General features: G+C 43.0%; 1 protein-coding gene across 1 annotated transcript in view; it reads left to right on the forward strand.

Annotated features, from left to right (window-relative positions):
• Positions 1 to 2456: 2456 nt before the first annotated feature.
• HS1BP3 (HCLS1 binding protein 3) overlaps positions 2457 to 16840 on the forward strand; it is a 47667-nt gene continuing 33283 nt past the window's right edge. Inside the window, exons 1-3 of the mRNA XM_009885311.1 lie at positions 2457 to 2618; positions 13324 to 13531; positions 15692 to 15905. Of these exons, the coding sequence (XP_009883613.1) occupies positions 2520 to 2618; positions 13324 to 13531; positions 15692 to 15905 (521 nt within the window). The 5' untranslated portion in view covers positions 2457 to 2519. The remainder of the gene's footprint in view (positions 2619 to 13323; positions 13532 to 15691; positions 15906 to 16840) is intronic.

A 16840-nucleotide genomic window follows, 5' to 3' on the forward strand; every position in this document is an offset into this window, starting at 1 on the left:
CCCTGGATGTAGGCAAGATACTTTTTAACTTCATGACATTTTTAGGACTCTTTGATGCAGCAGCTCTTAGACTGAAGTTGTTGTTGTGTCATCTGAGTACATTTGTACGTGCCTGGTGTTTTAAGCTAAATAAGGCCATTCAGAAAGGATGGTGTACTGGTGTTTTTTCATTTTATTTCCATCAGAGGTGAAAAGCAGGTGAACTTGTCACTTATAGTCTGTCTGTAGCTGTGTTAACAGAAATAAGTCACTCCAGAGTACCATTCGACAGACCTTTTTGCTGTCATAGCTGCAGTCACAACTTTTGAGTGACTTCACATCTTGGGAGCGTTTCCAGCATTTCTAAAAACCCCAGATCCAGCTGATTTTACTGGTGGGTGTCCTTTGAGTCAGTATTTTGGCTGTCACCGAAGGAGACAACACTGCAGATAATGACTGTTACTTACAGGTCTGACAGACTGCTGTGTGAAAGCCGGGTACCTAAGTATTTATACACAAGCACTATTGATTCTGTGTTTACAGCCCAACAACATGTACCTGAGAACAAAATTTTGTCTTAGTGTAAAGTCAAGTCCTTCGCTGGCAGAAAATGAGAACAGAATCGGAGCAAACAGAATGGCATTTAAGTACCTAGTATAAAATCTTGGCAAAGGTAGAGCTGTTGTTAAAGCCCAAATGTTTTAAACATGGGTTGCAAAGAGGATTGGGTGCAAAATTGGGCCTGTGTCCCTGTTTGTTGCTATTGGATTTATACAGAACTCTCAAAATACTCTCTTTAAAAAGTTTTATGTTCAGTTTTGCATTGGAGATTCAGAGGTTGCCTTCTTGGGAAAACTCAAGTTTCAAAAGGACTGGTCAAGTTTTGACATGATAAGAGGAGTCTTTTGAAACTTTGTTTGAAACTAGATTGTTTAAACCTCTTTAAAGTGTACTTTAAGTTTGTATACCTCATTTATCCTTAGATGAAGGGCACCTGTGTTAATGAATCTAAACTTCCTAAAGAAAAAGGCAAAAATTCCAAAAGACATCTCTGCAATCCACAGGAAGTCCAGAGAAGATGGGACTTGACATTCCCCATACAGCTAAGGTTAAAAAAAAAAAAAAAAAAAAGCAGAAAAAATGTTTAATGAAAAGAAAATTGGTTAATTTTAAACAGTCCCTTCTGATTTCACTGAAAAACAGTCACTCACCCATAGGAAGGACACGCTTGGAGATATGTTCAGAGAGTATTTGATGCTCTGGATAATAAACTTTCTGATTCTGGCAGAGTGTGGTTCCAGCGACAGCAGTAGTGAGCGTGCTGTGGCTTGGCACGGGAGTAACTTTGGGGAGAGGATCTCTGAGCAGTTTTGCTTTAAAGCCTATTGAAACAGACTGTTTATTCGGTTCAACGAACCATTCTCTTGTGCCCCAACTGCAGCTGCTTGGTCTTACACTTGATGTATGAGCACTATAATACGATCCTGGCATTCCTCTTGCAAAAATGTCATGAATAATTCCTTGGGTGGGAATCCAGCGGGAAGGTGATGCCACAGTTCAGTGGATCTGAAGGAGGAGAAGAAAATGCATTGAGTAAACTGCAGCAGCAGCTCCCTTGTTGCGGTTTTCCTCCAAGAGGAGCCATGGGTGCTTCTGACTGTTGGCAGCTCTCAGGGGTTAACACTGTGATTCTTTGTCTACTTTATCTGGTTATGAAAGGGCAGGTGGTTTTGTTTCCAGTGGGATTTTTTGTGGGAAAACTGAGATACTTTAGACAGTGTACCCTTTCTGCTATTTGGCAACAAGACTGTCAGTCAGACAGTCAAGACCAGAAGGCAGCTCAAAGAGATGATGCACTCCTTTAACTTGGTCAGTCCTGATAGGTTTTTGTCTAATTTTCCTCAGGGACCTCCACAGATGGAAACTGCATGGTTTGCCCAGCAGTCGCTCCAGCAACTTCTCTTTGTATTTCAGACTTTAATCTAGTTCCCTGGTTGGCTCTTAACAAACCTTACATTGTCCCTGCGCTCCAGCAAGCTCCTTCTTCTTTTCGTGGCCTTTCAGCTATTGTCTCTGCCATTCCTGGGGATGTCCTAAGACAAAGGAGAGGTGGATAGGGCTTGGCATGAATTGTAGTGAACAGACCTTTGCTTCAAAACAAGCCATGATGAGAGCTCATGGGATCTGAAGTCCTGTTCTGAATGAATCCCCAACTTCTGTTCCCGGAAATGCTATGTTCCTGGCATTTTGTCTGCAGTGGCAGATGCTTTGGGATAGATTATAGGAAGCAGGCCACTTCCAAATTTGTATTGTTGCAGAGTAGGAACAGCCTTGGAGTCAGGTCTGTCTGATGTCCCGTTGAAATGGGAGTCTTTGCACTGACTTTTCTTGAGCTTTGAACTGGATCCTTGGAAAGGGTCATTTAAAAGTCTTTGTACCAATGCCTGAACTTTGCATGTATTTTCTTCCCTAGGCAAATTCAGAATACGCACACGGGGCTGGATTTGTCAGTGCCGGAATACCAGGAAATCCGTGGGAAGATGATGTCTGGCCACGTAGAGTATCACATTGTCGTTGTTACCCGACTGGCTGCCTTCAAATCAGCAAAGCACAAGCCTGAAGATGTAGTTCAATTTATGGTAAAGTTTAATCAGTGCTGTGTTAGTGATTGCTTTCTTAATCAGCTTTGATTATTTTGGTCCTGATGGAGCAGATACTTTGTCGTCACAGCCTCTCTGGGTCAAGGTCCTTGGTAGGATGACACAGTCTGTACCATTTCTGCAATAGAAGTATTATACATAAATTAATTGAACTTTTTATTCCAGGAGCTCAAAGCAACAATGACCGTTTGTTGTTGCCTTTAAGGCATTTTGCATTATGGGTCAACAAATAGAAACCAGTTAAGATTTTTATAAGTCCTGCTGCAAAATTAGTTTCTCTGATATATGTATCTGCACTGGGACTTGGTATATAAACATGAAATAAATATGTAATACTTTTCTTGAATGGAGAAGCAATCATGTGGGACAATAATAGGAATTAACATTGCAGTAGGTTAGCCTTGACCTGTTAGCCTTGATCTATTATCCTTGACATGGTTTTTAAAATCCTTAGTAAGAGAGTTTTAGAAGGAAGTGTCTGTATAAAACATTATTGAGTTGGATTGGTTGCTTTCCTGATACCTGCAGAGTAAAGTTTTGAAAATAGCACAAGATTCATGTCACCTGTTTCAAGTCATCTGTAGCATGTGCACGTCCACTTGAGCTGTCTCACCTGGGACTATCTATTGAGTTGATGGAAAAGGGGGCATTTATGGTACATCTAATTTGATATGCTTTAGCTCTGTGCTGAACCACTCCCAAGAAGTGCGTTTCTCTGTCTGTTGACTATAAAGGGACTCTGAGGGGAAGCACCCTGTTGCATGCTGTGAACACTTTCAGATGTTTGGGGGATAACTGTAGTGTCAGTAATGTGAGTGCGTGCTTGCCTGGTAGACCATTAGCTGTAGTGTAAATCACACTCCATAGAAGATAGCTGATAAACGGATATTTACACAGTCTGATTTGCAGATAAAGACCCATCTGTCAATGTTGTGAAGAGGTGCCTGGTGAGGAGATCTTATACATTTATTGCACTCCTTATGCTGTATATAACTTAATGGTAAAAGCAGCAACGGTGGCATAAGAGTCTGTTCTGTTCTCCCTCCTTGTCCCTGACTGCTTGTTGTTGGTCCTGCAGTGTTTCCTTCTGTGTATCAGTGTCATGTGGCTGTTCTGTAACATCAGCTGAGGAAGGTCCTGGCTGAAAATGGGTATTTGAGTGTTTGTTATTTAGTACTAATTTACACTTGTTTCTTGAGCCTCTGAGTTGCGCAGCCCCATTAAAGTTTGTTTTCGGACAGGGGAATCATAGAATCGTTATGGCTGGAAAAGACCTTTACAATCATCAAGTCCAACCGTTATCTAACTCTACCAGGCCCACTTCTAAACCACGTCCTTGAGCACCATATCTGGATGGCCTTTAAATACATCTAAGGATGGTGATTCAACTACTTCCCTGGTCAGCCTGTTCCAATCTTTGATAACCCTTTCAGTGTGGAAGTTTTTCCTAATGTCTAACCTAAACCTCCCCCGGCACAACTTGATACTATTTTCTCTTGTCCTCACCATTGTAACTTGTGAGAAGAGACCAATGCCCACCTCTCTACAACCTCCTTTCAGGTAGTTGTAGAGAGCAATAACGTCTCCCCTCAGCCTCCTTTTCTCCAGGCTAAACAACCCCAAGTCCCTCAGCCGCTCCTCATAAGACTTATTCTCAAGACCCTTCACCAGCTTCGTTGTCCGGACCCTCTCCAGCACCTCAATGGCCTTCTTATACTGTGGCACCCAAAGCTGAACACAGTACTCAAGGCGCGGTCTCACCAGTGCCGAGTACAGTGGGACAATCACTTCTCTGGCCCTGCTGGCTACACTATCCCTGATGCAGGCCAGGATGCTGTTGGCCTTCTTGGCCACCTGGGCGCACTGCTGGCTCACATTCAGCCGGCTGTTGACCAACACCCCCAGGTCCTTTTCCCCCAGGCAGCTTTACAGCCACTCCTCCCCAAGCCTGTAGCATTGCATGAGGTTGTTGTGACCCAAGTGCAGGACTTGGCACTTGGCCTTGTTGAAGCTCATACTATTGGCCTCAGCCCATCGATCCAACCTACCGAGGTCCCTCTGAAGAGCCCTCCTACCCTCAAGCAGATCAATACTCCCACCTAACTTGGTGTCATCTGCAAACTTACTGAGGGTGCTCTCAATATCCTTGTCGAGATCATTAATAAAGATATTAAACAGGAGTGGCCCCAACACTGAGCCCTGTGGAACACCACTTGTGACTGGCTGCCAACTGGATTTAACTCCATTCGCCACCACTCTCTGGGCCCAGCCATCCAGCCAATGTTTGATCCAGCAGAGTGTACGCCTGTCCAAGCCTTGGGTAACCAGTTTCTCTACGAGAATGCTGTGGGGAACAGAATCGAAGGCTTTACTGAAATCCTGGTAAATAACATCCACAGCCTTTCCTTTGTCTACCAAGCGGGTCATGTTGTCATAGAAGGAGATCAGGTTTGTTAAGCAGAACCTGCCCTTCATGAACCTGCGTTGACTGGGCCTGATCATCTGATTGTCCTCTACATAGTATGTAATGGCACTCGAGATGATCGGCTCCATAAGCTTCTCTGGCACTGAGGTCAGACTGACAGGTCTGTAGTTCCCCGGATCCTTTTTCTGGCCCTCCTTGTAGATGGGAAGGGCCAGACATGGGCAGATAAGAGAAGGGGATGTGAAATCACTTTTTTTCTGCATCAATGCCTGCTTATATTATGTAATATTTCCATGCAGCTCTGTGCAAGAAAGGACCTGACTAAACCCAAGGTGTTAAATTGGGCTGTTGTCATCTAACATTTTGCTTCACTTAAGAAAAAGTGATAAAATCAGCTTGTGTATAAAGAGGAGAAACAGACTTCTTACTGTGTACCCCCTGCTTGCTGAGATTGTCTGTTCCCATGTCTGCTCTCTCTAGGAGGATTTTCAGCACTTAGTTGCTCTTCTCAAGTGAAATGAACCTTTCTGATTTCTTTCCTGGTCAGACCTCCTGACATTTCGTTCTTCATGAAGAAGAAAACTGGTGTAGTCTGACGGGAATAACATTTATCTCATCAGATACATTTTTTTTCAGCTGACTAAGTCTGATATATTATATAGTTTGATGTGTGAGAGTAATTTAAAACCATGAGCTGAGAGGTTGGAGGATGGATGCTTTGCATCGATTCATTCCAATGAGTCCTTTCTGTATGTGTTACTGGAAGGAGCAGAGGGATTCACCTGTCGTAACTTATCTCTCTGCAAATTGGATATTTTAATCTGAGTCTGTCCCTGCTTTTATGGTCAATAGGGAGAAGGGGAATGAGATGACTCATCCTCTGGAAATACCTCTCTTCTTTGACCGTAAAGGGAAAGCATTCTACATTTTAGACAGCTGGGGTGGGGGGCTTCAGCTCCAGGCTAAAATGTTTAAGGCTCGGTTGAGTTGCACACAACTCAGTCTATACCAGCAGAGGTGCCCTGGGATTTTCCACCTAGCCTTCAGAAGGTGCTGGGTCTCTCATAGGTCCTGTGTGATATTTGTCTGCCCCACACAAGCCCTTTGGATACCCCAAAGCATCTCAGATGGCATGAGATGCCTGTCTTGAAGCAGAACAATCTGCTCTCTATGATTAGATGTCTGCATTTGCTGCAGATTTCTAAGCTCCCATCCCAGTCAGTGCAGTACTGTTGAGAAGAATGTAGCTGAGCATCTATAGCATGGGGGAATCCACTTTGCTTAAGGTACATGGCTGGTACCATTTGAGAAACCCTAAGTTATCCTAGATGTCTGCATAGGGCTGGCAGATGTGACACAGGACATCAAGGCATTGGGACCATCCCGGAACAGAGCAAGGTGAGATACTGTATGCCATCTGAGGTACCACTAGCTGCCTGTGTTCAAGTAAGTTGAGTTTCAGTCACGTCTTGCCAAAATGTAGTGACTGTACCTGGCTGTCATGAGAGCTGAGACACCTCCTGAGGCACTTTTCTTAACCTGGAGGCAAATCCCAACTGTGTGGCTGCCAGATGAGGTGAGTTGCACCCGTAGTGTCTGTGTAGTGCCCTGTTCTGCTGGATGTTGTACCAGCACAAACAAGAACTGTGAGCCTCCCCCAGAGAGTTTGCAGGTGAAGTGTGAGAGGACCAGGCCACTAGAGAACAGCAGAGAATTAGGTTACATTGGACAGCAGGTCACACACATCAAATTTGTATAGCAGGGGGGAGTGAGATGAGATATCTGAAGGAGGAAGAAGAAACACCTGTGTGCCTTTTCTGCCTTCCCAAGTATGCGAGTAGGATGGGAGAGGGGAACTTATATTTGCTATTGTTGAAATTATAAAATCTGAGAGGCTGGAGGAAGGTGCCAGTGTCACAGTGCTGAGATGACAGGTAGGTTAGAGAAGACGGGTAGGCACGGTAGGGTTTTCTTTGGCTCTGGATATGTTAATCCAGTTTTGGCTACCTCAGGAGCCAGGTCTGTGTTTGGAGACCCTTTGTCTTTCCTTTTTCCTCCTCCTCCTCTTTCTCTCCCTGAAATATTACCGAAATAAACTATTAGCTGTTATTCCACCTGCTTCCAGTTGAAGTTGCTGCCCTCCACACTCTTGTGCCCTAGGTGGCAGCAGCGAAACTGGCTTTCTGTGCTATGAGCAGCTGCAGAGAACAATGTGATTGAGTTCAAATGGCTTCTCTGTATCCCCTGGAAAAAGATGGTGAGGAGGACAGAAGCATCCTCTAAACTAGTTGTGATCTCTGGGCTGAGATTTAAAGCACACTGGATTGAGATATGTTAAGGGCCTCTGACCAAAACCAGATGAACATCAAAAAGAGATTTCAGATCTGACCTGTGGAGTTACTAGCCTTTACTGTGGGTCTAAACAATCCAGAGGTCCCTGTTCTCCAGCCTTAATGGGACTATGCAAAATCAGTATCACAGCCTTTCTAACGGAAATGTTTGTGAAGCATTACCAGAAGGAGAAATTAGCTTCTGTGATGACTTTCAGATCTAAGTTCTTAGAAACTGGAGAGATTTTTTAATTAAAAAAAGCCATTTGTAAAATAGGGCAAATGGGTTGTAGAACTGCTTAACTTTGAGGTTGTATTTGGTAATTGAAGGAAAACTCAGCTGCGTTTCTTTCAAAGGTCAGAATATTTTTGCCCTGTTGAAAGAGTGAAATTGGTTTTATCTTTGGTACTGCATCAGAGGTACTGCTGCAAAGGTGATATTTAATTATTGCCTGTAGATCTGCAATTTTCTGTAAGAAGAAGAAAAGGCTTTGTGTATGTCAAATGCATTTCTTCTAGCCACGCCTTACCTGTTTTGGCAATTAACTTCTCTCTTCCCAGCCTTATCAAAAATCCATGCAGCCTATAGTGCCTTCTCTTTCTATCTGTGCCCAGTTTAATTGCTTCTTTTTTACAAGTTACTGTTGTTACTCAAGTTCATTCTTTTTCAAAGCTGAACAAATAACTACTGGTGTTTGACAGGCACAGCACATTTTTTGGAGGAATTTACTATAGAACTGTCATCCTCATAAAATGAGGGAGTGTAAGTACGTGGGTGTGCATTCATCTATGTTTTCATCATTACCTGTTTGCATACGTTAGCCTTCTTTCTGTGGGCCTCAAAATCTGTGCGTTGGAGTTGCTATTTCCTGACCATACAGGTGTGTCGTGAAGATAAATTCCTTCACATTATAACCTCTGTGATGTGTGATGGGGGGGGGGATCCCTGCTTAGTGTAGCAACAGGTTCAGGAACCCTTAAGAATTCATGTTGATTACAAAGAAATGTTAGAGTGCTTGCTCTTCTGCTGGCTAAAACAGGTGGGGAGAACAGCATGTGGTCATGTAATTAAAATCTACCATAATGCATACCCACGAGGTCACCAAGTAACATTAATTCTGGTATGGCTTGAATTGGGAGTCTCTAAGTGAAAGCTTGGTTTGTGCTGGCTATGAGAAGGGATGCTTTTGAGTCCTGAATCCAGAGCTGGTGGTTATGTAAGGGACAAGGCTGCTGACCCTCCGTTTTGTGACTGTTAAGAAGTCGGCTTTGGAAAAAGAAAGTTACAGTAGCCATGAGTGTTTCATGTAATACTACAAAATCAAGAGTGCTCTTCACTAGTGTGCATTGGCTGGCCAAAGGGCTTGAGTTTGCTCTATCCAAGGCCTCCATTTCCTTGAAATCCTTGCAGTAATATGAAGCATATGAAGACAAGTTTGAGGCCAGAAATGGGGCATTAAAAAGAGCCTAAGGAAAGGAGGCATGAAATCCCATTAGTACTGAGTGGGATCAAATTTTCCTACGCACATCTGAGAGTCCCAGACTCGTATCCTCCAGGCATTCTCGTGTGTGTATTTTCATGCACGAGGTTCTCCTGAAGATGGGGGCAAGGCACATGCATGAGATTTGAGGGATTAGCAGCAAACTTCAGGCTTTCACTTTGAACTTCCCAGTGGTTTTCTTAACCTTCTAGCTATATTTGATCATATTCAACTTACTTATTTGTTCCCGGTGCAAAAAATATTCAAACCCATCCCTGTCTCTTAGTTTTATGTTGGATGTTAATTGTTACAGGCAAATAGGGTCTCGACCTGGCAAATATTTACATGCTTTGCTGTATTTGCATGATTAACTCTTTTGAAGTGAAGTAGATTGAGCCTTTGATATTGTGATTTGACAGAACTCCTTGAAGTGCGTGCACTCAGGCTGACTTACAGGTGGTGGGGGTTTAGCTCCAGTATTCATGGAGTTGAGTTAGAGGCGTGGAGGGGGAGAGGATAATTGCAGGATCAAGACCTAGTGGAATTATAGGCAGCATAAGAAAAATATTTGAATATTAATCAAATGGGTCTTTGTTTGCTTAACAGGAATGATAAAATGGCTTTTAAAGCAGCATGTGTTTTTTATCCTGAAATTTTGGGCCATAGAATCCATCAGCTCTTTTCAAAGGTTTGTGAGTGGTAACCAGGAAAAGCAAGATTTAATTTTGTTACATGCTGATACGCCTTTCTCCTGGAAAATTTTCAGAGGACGTCAAATTGAAAGGGTCCACAATTGTCACAGCAGAACAGTGCTTCCTGACTGGAAAGGTGTGAGAATGCTCTGGGTGACGCATGGGACTTGGCCTGAGAAAATACACTCTGTGAGACCTGGCCAGCGCTGTGTAAGGTCCCCACAGTGCCTCTGTGCTGCTGATATGAAACAAGGAGAGCCACATGTGCACTCGCAGCCCAGAAAGCCAACCACATCCTGGGCTGCATCCCCAGCAGCGTGGCCGGCAGGGTGAGGGAGGGGATTCTGCCCCTCTACTCTGCACTGGTGAGACCCCACCTGGAGTCCTGCGTCCAGCTCCAGGGCCCCCAACATAAGAAGGACATGGCGCTGTTGCAGCAGGTCCAGAGGAGAGCCACAAAGATGATCTGAGGGCTGGAGCACCTCTCCTATGAGGACAGGCTGAGAGAGTTGGGGCTGTTCAGCCTGGAGAAGAGAAGGCTCCGGGGAGATTTTATTGCAGCTTTTCAATATATAAAAGGGGGCCTATAAGAAAGATGAAGAAAGACTTTTTACTAGGGCCTTTAGTGACAGGACAAGGGGCAACAATTTTAAACCGAAAGAAGGTAAATTTAGATCAGACATAAAGAAGAAAATTTTTACAATGAGGGTGGTGAGACACTGGCCCAGGTTGCCCAGAGAGGGTGTGGATGCCCCAGCCCTGGAAGCGTTGAAGGTCAGGTTGGATGGAGCTTTGAGCAACCTGGTCTAGTGAAAGATGTCCCTGCCCGTGGTAGGGGGGTTGGAACTAGATGATCTTTAAAGGTCATCCGACCCAAGCTATTCTGTGATTCTAAATGCGTCAGTCTGAGGTTGTTGGATTCAGCCAGTCTTATTGCTGCGTTTCCAGCACCAAAACCAAGGTAAGGATGAGCAAAGACAAAGAGGAGCCAGTGGCAGCCAGGGTTTGAGGTAGAGGGACAGCAGCCGGCAGGGCTTGCTGGGGCCAGCTTACGTCTTAGGTAAGTGAGGAAAGGTTTGGGCTGGAGGTTTAACATCTTGCCTGTGTGGTAGGTTATCCCAGCAGAGGGCATCCTGACACTGTTGGAAATCAGCTCGCGTGGTGTGCTGCAGGCTTTTGGGTAGCATATTAGTATGCTTTGGATATAGTGTCATCACATTTTGTATGCTGTGTTGCGTGTTGTGGTTGGTGGTGGTGTTCAAAGCCCACGCAGATTCACAAAGGCTCAATTAGCGATAGGATGCGAGGGTGTGCGTTTACTTTATGTCTAATTACACCATTGAACCTAAATTGAGATTTATGAATAATTTACAGTTTGATAGAAGAGGAATGAAAATTAAGTGGGGAAAGAAATAAGTTTGTATGTCTCAGTTCAGTGTTACTTTTTGAGTATTTTAAAGCTGTTTTGGCATAATCTTGTTGATTGGCTCCTGTCTTGTAATGCTTTCAGACATTAATTAGTTATTTATTATTGAAATTAGTAAACTGTTAAACATTTTCCACTAATCAGATTTGATTTTTTTTTTTCTGGGTGGAGGGTAATATTGTTTATTCTTTTGAAAAAGTACCAGTGAACTCCTCACTGCCCTTACATTTGTACTAACGTAGTATTTTTGGGAGGGGATCTGGTACCGTACTGTTCAGACTGCTACTGGTACGTAGCAAACTAGAAATGTAAAGAAATTCAGAAATTCCAGAATTGCTTTCCTCTCTCTTTTTGGGGTATCTTTCAAAGGGAGGATTGTCTTATTCTGGGAACATCTCTTTATTGCCATCACTTTAGTGCTTGGCTGCTGAATTGCATGTCAGATCCTGCACATGGAGCACAGTGTTGCTCACACTTACCTGTGCTACTTACAGGACACAAGTCTAAAATTCATGTTTTTCATTCCCCTGTTGACTCAGGTTTGGGTTTGTGCCTCACATCTTTCTTACAGAGCTGCTTGCCTTTTGTGACTGGACGCTATGGGTGTGAACAGTAGTGAACGTTGTACAGCTGAAATGCAAATGTTTTTCAAATCAGCTAGCTTGGTTAATAATTACTGCAAAAGGCAGGGAAGCATGAAAGCTAAGTTGATTATTGCTCTTTATGCCTGCATCTAATTTAGTAAACTAGTTGAGGTGTGTCTGTTAATGTCAGGACCTGTTCTCTGGCCTGGAGGGCAGCTAGCACAGTCTGGCTGCATCCATAGTATGAAACTTTCTTACCATCTGCAGTGGGGATCGGTACCCAAACGGGCTACTGTGTGGTCTCTGTACCAGGCTGAATCTTGGGCTGCAAAATTATCTGGGATAGTGCTAGCTGTCCAGAGTGAAAACTGTGCCAGACGTTATCAGGTTCCAGTAGACACTATAAGGTTCCTAATAGACACTCTCAGGTTCCAGTACCTGGGAACGTGCCCTGATACTGTTTAGTTTGCTAGTATAGATGCAATTTCTGGATTCTAGGTTAATCTTTAACTTGTTCCCCTTCTACTTCTGTGTGCTTTCTTGGGTTGACTTTCTTTTATCGTTGTGCTGGTGGAAGAACTTTGCCTTCTTCCATCCCAAGATGCGGTGCTCGAGTGTCTCCATTGTTTTTGTTGCAGTATTAATTAGGTTTCACTCCACAAGAGTTCACTGACGTGTTACAGGAGGATAAGAGCTGGACCCTAGTAGAGGATCTGTGCCATACATATTCCACTAGCACTAGGTTTTTGGATCTTTTTTTAATCTAACTCTGTATTCATTGACACGTATTAATGGGGCCATGGAGGGCCATGACGAATATGTTGTCTGTATAATACCAGAGTGACAGAGCATGACAGTCACTCTCCATTGTCCCTGTAATGTCACTTAGAGATAGTGTTTTGTTTGCATATGGGTTTTGTCTGTTGGCTTTTTAAGGTACTGAATTCAAACCTTAACGTGGCATAAAAGTCACACCATTTCTAACCAGCATTCCCATGGTTATTGCTTTCCTTTTAATATCTCGGACCTTAATTTTCCTCAGGCTTCCTGTCTTTGTCTGCAGAAGGAATGACTCCATTTACTGTTGGCATCTTCTCCCTGTATGAGAACCTGTAGACCATGGCCAAGTTGTTGGTTTTTATTTTCTCATGGATAAACAGAATAGTCAGGGGGCAGCTGAGGACTTTGCCCTTCGGTTTCTGTCCTTAGGTGCTCTGCAGGGCAGCAAACCTGCCAGTTTTTTAGGTCTTAATAGTCAGAAGGGCACTGAAGCCCACCAAGGCTGAGAAATGGGTCTTCTGGCCCAATGGCGCAAAGATTGAGGCTGCCTTCTCCATCAGATATGTACCTGGACGGGCTTCTTTTCCCTCTCTCAGGGCTGAGCATGGTACGGTTCATTTTTAGTGGGTGAGGATATTTGCTGTCAGAGGAGAGTATCTGGAGCAGTGACCTTCCCAGTATTTCATTAGTTGATGAGTCAGACAAATGGACGCTGGGTATCTGGCAATGAATTTCAATTCCATTAGGGAGTGGATTTTAATAACAGAATTAGAAGACCAGCAGCAATGCTTGGGGATTCACTGTGTAGATAACAAGCTTTTACTAGACTACATGTAAAGCTCCTTGGTAATACATGTTTTTCCACTTCAGTTTCCAGGGTTAATGTTTCACTGTGCTTAAACTGCTGCTTTGCTGCTTATGTCTCCCCTGTAAAGAAACTTACCCGGACAGCATGTTTCATTGCAGGTCTCCAAGAAGTACAGCGAGATAGAGGAGCTCTACCAGAAACTGTCAGCACGATATCCACAGGCTTCTCTTCCACTCTTGCCTAGAAAAGTTCTCTTCGTGGGGGAATCTGACATCTGTGAACGAAGAGCTATGTTCAATGATATCATGAAATTTATCTCAAAAGATGAGGATCTAGCAACGAGTCCTGAGTTACTGGAATTTTTAGGTAACGAGAAGATGTGAGTGTCCCCTCTCCCATGAATGTGCTATTAAGTGTTACTAAGTTCTGGACTCAGGTAGTCAGAAACTAGAGAATGCCAGAATGAAGGCTGTCACTGAATATATCCTCTTGTGCATTTACGGTGCTGCATAGTCATGTTTGCTAGTGTTTTCTCCTCTTCTCAGTGGACGTATGCCTCATTCAGAAACATTGATACCACAGTGCTTGCTTTGAAGGTATCTATTTCACTGTCTCTGATTTTCCTTAGGCATATACCTGTGAGTCAGAACACACAAGTTTAGATGGCTAAATATTATAAATATATTGTTAGTGTAAAGCAAATTGTTGACACTAAGAAAGATTTGAATAAAAGGAAGATTCTTTATTAGTTAAACCCATTCTTTGGCCTCTTTTTATTAATTTATTTTAAATTTCCCTTTAGCCTCATGTCCAGCTCTTGTTGCCTCTTCCAGTGATTCATATAGTTCCTTTCTTAAGTTCCTTGGGCATAGCAGGGAGTCTTTGAATGAATGGAACAGATGGGCTCTCAGCTCTTAATTCAGCTGAGAGCTGCTGAGCAGGGAATGCTCCAGTCTGGTGCTGTGCAGGATTCTCAGTGCAGCATTAGTTTTAAGGAAGTGAAGTTACAAGGTGCTATCAAGTCACCATGTGTGAACAGCCGATTTTGTGAAAGTGTCAAGTGTGGCCAGATTAGAAGTTCTGTGAGACTGGCAGCTTTTGAAAGTCAAGTGGGGCAAAATTGCATAATATTTGGCAAAATTCTTTTGCTAATAAGGTTTTGGATTTGTTTTGTTTTCTTTTTTCCCTGGTATTATTCTTGAGAAAGTAGACCCCTTGCACTGAGAATTCAGAATTTGTGTCAATTGACCTTTGCATGCTGATTAACCTAACCATGGTGCACATGTCTACAGCTGAATTAGTCTGGACTGTCTTTATACTGCAGACAGATTGGGTGCAAGTAATGTGACCTGTCCATTGAAATCTGCCTTAGAATAATGGAAGTCTCACCCTACCAAACCAGGTGGAATTCCGTACATACAGTGCAGATTCTCAAGCTAGTTGTGTACACTTCCCTTACAGATGCTGGAGACATAGCCGATATCTTCAGGGGTGTGTAGGGAGAATCAACATGGTAAAACACAGATGACTGTGCGGATAAGATAAGCAGCATCCTAACATCCACTGCCTACCCTGACCGGCACTTTCTTGCCTATTCAGGGAGCATAAGATCACTTGCTCAGAGTAGACACCCACATTGAGTCAATGAAGTCGGCCATGGGTGGTTTGGCAGATGCAAGCATGAAAAGCTGAGTGAGAAGAGTCTCCCATGCCATGTTACTTTAACAGTCAAAAGGATGAAACCATGAATTTTATCCATCATGGTCTTCAAGAGACTATTTTTAGCTAGTCTCATTATTTCAAATTGCTTTCCTGAACATCCAGAGACTCCACAGCAAGGAATAGTTCTCTCCTCATTCTCCTGGGCTTTGCATGTAACAAGTATGGTGAGAAGAGTTGATCAAAGTGCATGTTTCTCTTTGCTGAATTTACTCATTTGGATAGATCTTGCATACTGAAGGGATTTAGAACTGCAGGCTTCATTTTTGAGTGTAAGTTGAAGAACTGCTGTGGAAACTTTTTCGTGCTGTCCAATGGTCTAATTTTAGCCCAAAAGAATTAAATTAGTAACAAAAAATAGACTTCATCTCAACTAACTATATGAAAGTTAGCTACCTACATCTAAGCAGAGTATTTACAACCTCTCTGTAGCTAGTGGAGAGAAACAGGCACTTCAGAAGGAAACTCTGTTTGGATGGGATGAATCACCATGTGGGAATTCTATTGTTTCTGTTGACTATAGAAGGAACATAAATAAGCAGATTAGACATGCCCTGCAGTGTCTCAGATAAAGTTCATTTCCTCTGTCTTTCTCTACTTAACTACTTTCAATCAATAAACAGATCAGACATATAATGACAAATCAGTGGATAGAAGGGACAGTCAGGAATGTTGAAAGAGTTTCACAAAAGCTGATCATGTCCTTTATTCCCCAAACAAAACCATCAGGAACAGGTGCGAGGTATTAAATAAAACATAGTTGTTATCCTGTGTACTCAGTTTTGCATCCGTTGCTGTATTTTGCAGGAACAAAATCTACTAGTGCCCTTGACTTCAAGGGTAAAAACATTCCTGATGACAAGGAGAAAGAAGATGAAGAAAATGAGGCATTGGATTTTTTCAAAGAGGAGAAGACACCTGACTTAATCTCACAGCTTTCATCAGTGGAAAATGCCAAAAAAGGGGAGAAAAAAGAAGAGGAAGAGGAGGAAGAAGTTTTAGACCCTCTTGGTATAATCAGGTATGGCTGGTAGTGCCTGTGTGATTTACTTTTTAGCCTAGTTTGCTAAACAAATAAGGCTGTTCTATGTTACTGTCCCCTCATCGCAACATTTTATAACATCAGACGCTTTCAGCTGAATTTCACAGAGGAGGAGAGGCCTCTGCAGTTTCGTGAAGGAGGTGCGTTGGTAGAGGGAAGAGACTTAGTCGTGCCTCTTTAGTGCATTCCTCAGGAAATCCAAGTGACAGAGGGACATTGTGGATGCCTTGATAACAGTCACAGCTACAGTAGACACTTTACTGGACACTGCAGGGTCCCACCACAAAACGTAAAGCCACCAGGGTCCATTGGATGTGCCACTCTGGAGTACACTGGTGTTTACAGTGTCTGGAACTGCTTCTGAGCTCCTTTTGTGTCTACAAGGAGATAAAGTTATAAAGCAGCATAAAGACCAAAAGAGCCAACATTTCAATCATGATGTTCACAAATAGGCTTTTCTTTCCTTCTTATCTGAAGGTGTCACAGGCTAAGTGCCACTAAAGCATAAACAATAACAGCTTGAGAAACAATAATTGAATCAAAGCTGATGTTAGTATCCGGGTTTGCTTACTTGTCTGATAATTTTCAGTTATTTTCTTCACTTCAAGATGGAGTTTCTTACTTAATTCCCAAAAAACATTTCTGACTACTGAGGCCTGGAAGCAAATTTAGTTTCTCAGTGGCTGGGATCATGAGTAGTGACTACTTTTTTTAGGGTATCTCAGGCTTTAGATGCCCAAGTAGAAAAGGCTTTCCTGTTCTTGATCTTCAGTAAGCACTGACTGACTCAACTGAATTGTTTCAGCCACCCACAGTCACCAGTCACTACTGAATGTTCTTTGTCTTGGACCCAGACAGTGCTTTCAAAATGCTTCTTCATAGCAATAGGCATTAACTAATAGTAACAGGCCAGA

Source organism: Charadrius vociferus, unplaced genomic scaffold (assembly GCF_000708025.1).
Source record: "Charadrius vociferus isolate BGI_N301 unplaced genomic scaffold, ASM70802v2 scaffold173, whole genome shotgun sequence".
Classification (NCBI taxonomy): Eukaryota; Metazoa; Chordata; class Aves; order Charadriiformes; family Charadriidae; genus Charadrius; species Charadrius vociferus.